The 2,774-nt window shown below is 35.5% G+C and overlaps 1 protein-coding gene and 1 long non-coding RNA gene across 10 annotated transcripts in view; one reads left to right on the top strand and one right to left on the bottom strand.

Moving 5' to 3' along the window:
* LOC102671276 (troponin T, skeletal muscle) overlaps positions 1-2,774 on the bottom strand; it is a 17,905-nt gene that overhangs the window by 5,844 nt on the left and 9,287 nt on the right. For 5 of the 9 annotated variants that reach the window (XM_006618827.2, XM_031512010.1, XM_031512006.1 and 2 more), the window contains one exon: positions 2,396-2,413. The exons of the other annotated variants lie outside the window; for them this stretch is intronic. Coding sequence is in view for 2 of the 5 variants with exons in the window: in XM_031512006.1 (XP_031367866.1) it covers positions 2,396-2,413 (18 nt within the window). In the remaining 3 variants the exon portion in view is untranslated. The remainder of the gene's footprint in view (positions 1-2,395; positions 2,414-2,774) is intronic. 9 annotated transcript variants of the gene reach the window in all.
* LOC116186008 overlaps positions 1-2,774 on the top strand; it is a 13,028-nt gene that overhangs the window by 3,537 nt on the left and 6,717 nt on the right. The gene's annotated exons all lie outside the window — the stretch shown is intronic.

Genomic DNA, 2,774 nt, shown 5'->3' with positions numbered 1-2,774 from the left:
AAAAAAAAAAAAAAAAAAAAAAAAAAAAAAGGAAAAAAAAGTGATTTAAAGCCGCTCGAGAAGAAGCGATTAAGCAATTTTACAAAAAGCGATTTAGCTCAGGTTCGAAGAGAAAATTTCGACAGATCTGAACAGCGTACAATTATTTCATTTAAAATTATTTAGAAAATCAATTTCTCTGATCTTCACTGATAATACGCGATAATAAACTCGTATGATTTCAATTTGTTTGACAAAAAGAGGAATAGAAGAGAAGAATAAGAAATAACGATTTAAAAAGAATTCTAGATAATTTTCTAAAATAATTTGAACAATACAATGATATAAATAATTTTCCGTAGACGATGATTGGGATAATTGGGGGAGAGAATTGTGGAGCACACAAAAATCTAGCACTCACTCTTCTTCTCGTCAGACATTTTCTTCTTCTTTCCCAACACGAATGCAAGCAACACACACAGTCGCCGCCGTTATCAGCGTCATCGCTGTCGTCATTCTTATTATCAATTATATTATTAACCACAACGCCTTGGAAAAAAAGAAAAGCCACAGTTGAAAGCCGAGGAGCTGGCCAATTGACATGAATAATGAAGTCTCGACTGATCGTGTCATCCTTGAAAGGTTGCTGAATCTTCGTGAGATGATATAATATACGATCCAATTAATCAGTTGTATCATTAATCGAAATTCTAATCGCGAGTAATCAAATGACAACACGAACACGATTCGAGCACAATGTGACAAATTTGAAAAACGAAAATGACCAAGTGGGAACGTTTCCAAACGTTGCATCTGGTCAGTTTTATACATCTGGAATATACCTGACAATTATTATAAACAACCGTTTTAAACCGCCGTTATTAAACCGGCCATTCGTTGCACAAACCAATCAATGAAACTATCCATCGAATCGAAGGGAAATAAAACGATCAAACGAAAATTCAGCGAACCTTCGAACAATTTGGCCGATCTTTCTGCGACAAAATTGCTGCGGGTCGATCGATTATGGCGCAAAATTATTGCGAACATAATTAACATAGAATGTGACAAAAAGAGAGGAAGACGGGGGATTCGCCAAAGTGAGAGAGAAATCAAAAAAATATGATTCCTTGAAAACGGCAGGAGACAAAAAAAACGAGACACGACATCAAAAGTAATATTGACATTTTTTATAATGTATATATATATATAGAGAAAGAGAGAGAGAGAAAGAGAGATAAACGGGATAAAAATTTTTAGCAGATTCGTGTGGACATATATTCGTATATATGCATATATACGTATATAACATAGGTTGTACGGATGTATTGACACACGGATATTATGTACAATGCCGTTAATCAAGAATATATATATATATAGAGAGAGAGACAAAAAGAAAAAAACACGAGAGAGGGGTGCGAGAAAGAGAGAGAGAGAGAGAGACAGAGACAGAGAGATAGATAGACAGAGAGAAACATGAGCTTGGGGGCGGGGGTGTTTTGCTTTGAGCATTAGACCACGAATTATTAGACCATATCTGTTCTTGACGGGATCGAGACTTGTCAAGTATATATAGATAAATTTATTGAATTCCACGTGATTGTTCCAAACAAATTGTTGCATAATATATATCGAGTCGCGTGACACGAGAATTCGTTTAAAAACGAAAGAAGTTTCGAATTTTATTTTGCCATTTTCGTTTATATTTTGGAAACAAGAAATAGAAAATCTGCGTGAAAGAATTATTAATAATCAAGACTTGGCGTTTGGATAAACAACTGACAATGGATCTTTCCACTGAATTGTTTGTCCGTTAATTAAATTACATCACTTTGCAACGTGGTACATTTCGAACGAAATACCACAGCTTTGGTATAAGAATAAACCGCATTACGTTATCGTACACATATTTATGAAACGTTTGGCAATCGTCCAGCCGACACAAGTTATATTAGTTTTCGCGCTCTTCTTATGCAACTGTAACCGTATAACACGGTCAAAACCCTTAGAATTCTCCGATTAAACAAACCTAAAAATTCATAAATATTCGCGCGAACGCGATGATTCGAACGATCTCGAAATTAAATTAAATCGAACTATATTTCCTCGAAAAATTTAGATTCAACGCAACACCTTCGTTCGTTCATTTGTAAATTTTCGACCAGAGATTATTAATATTAAATTAGATTACGAAAAATTCAACAGAATTTTTACTAAAAAAAATTTTTAAATTTATCCAGAATTATCGTATAGAGGGAAATTCAAATCGTCTTATCGCGAGTCTCGTTCCCGCCAAAAATTCGAAAGTAAAGCGCGGTCTTGATTCGGCTTGGGGGTGTTGTGAGAGCGGCCGAAGAACAAAGAAAGTATTATTGACGTGTAATAAACAACCTTCGAGAGATATTCAACTTACTTTTGGGACGCCCTACCCCTACAAAAAAAGAAAGGAAAGGTAGATTAATAACAATCACAATTGTTCGGGGATTTCATTCACGGTGGGAGTAGCGGGAAGCCGCGCAAACTACGTTTCGCTTGGCTTATCGGTTCTTTCTCTTATCTTTTTTTCCTTTTCTTTTTTCCTTTTCAGCCTTTTTCTCTTTTCTCATTTTTCTTTTTTTTTTTTTTATCCCAGCTCCGATTAAACACCGAGACCCGATCAGGAAAAGAACGACGTCATTAAAATTGACGACAGCCTGCCGCATTCCATCCGCTTTTATATACCCCCTTCTTTCCTCCTCCTTTACGATCGAATCGTAAGAAAGTTCCGCGCTTAAACAAGATGGTAGATATAT

Source organism: Apis dorsata, unplaced genomic scaffold (assembly GCF_000469605.1).
Source record: "Apis dorsata unplaced genomic scaffold, Apis dorsata 1.3 scaffold_376, whole genome shotgun sequence".
Classification (NCBI taxonomy): Eukaryota; Metazoa; Arthropoda; class Insecta; order Hymenoptera; family Apidae; genus Apis; species Apis dorsata.
This window is presented reverse-complemented; position numbering and strand designations above follow the sequence as displayed.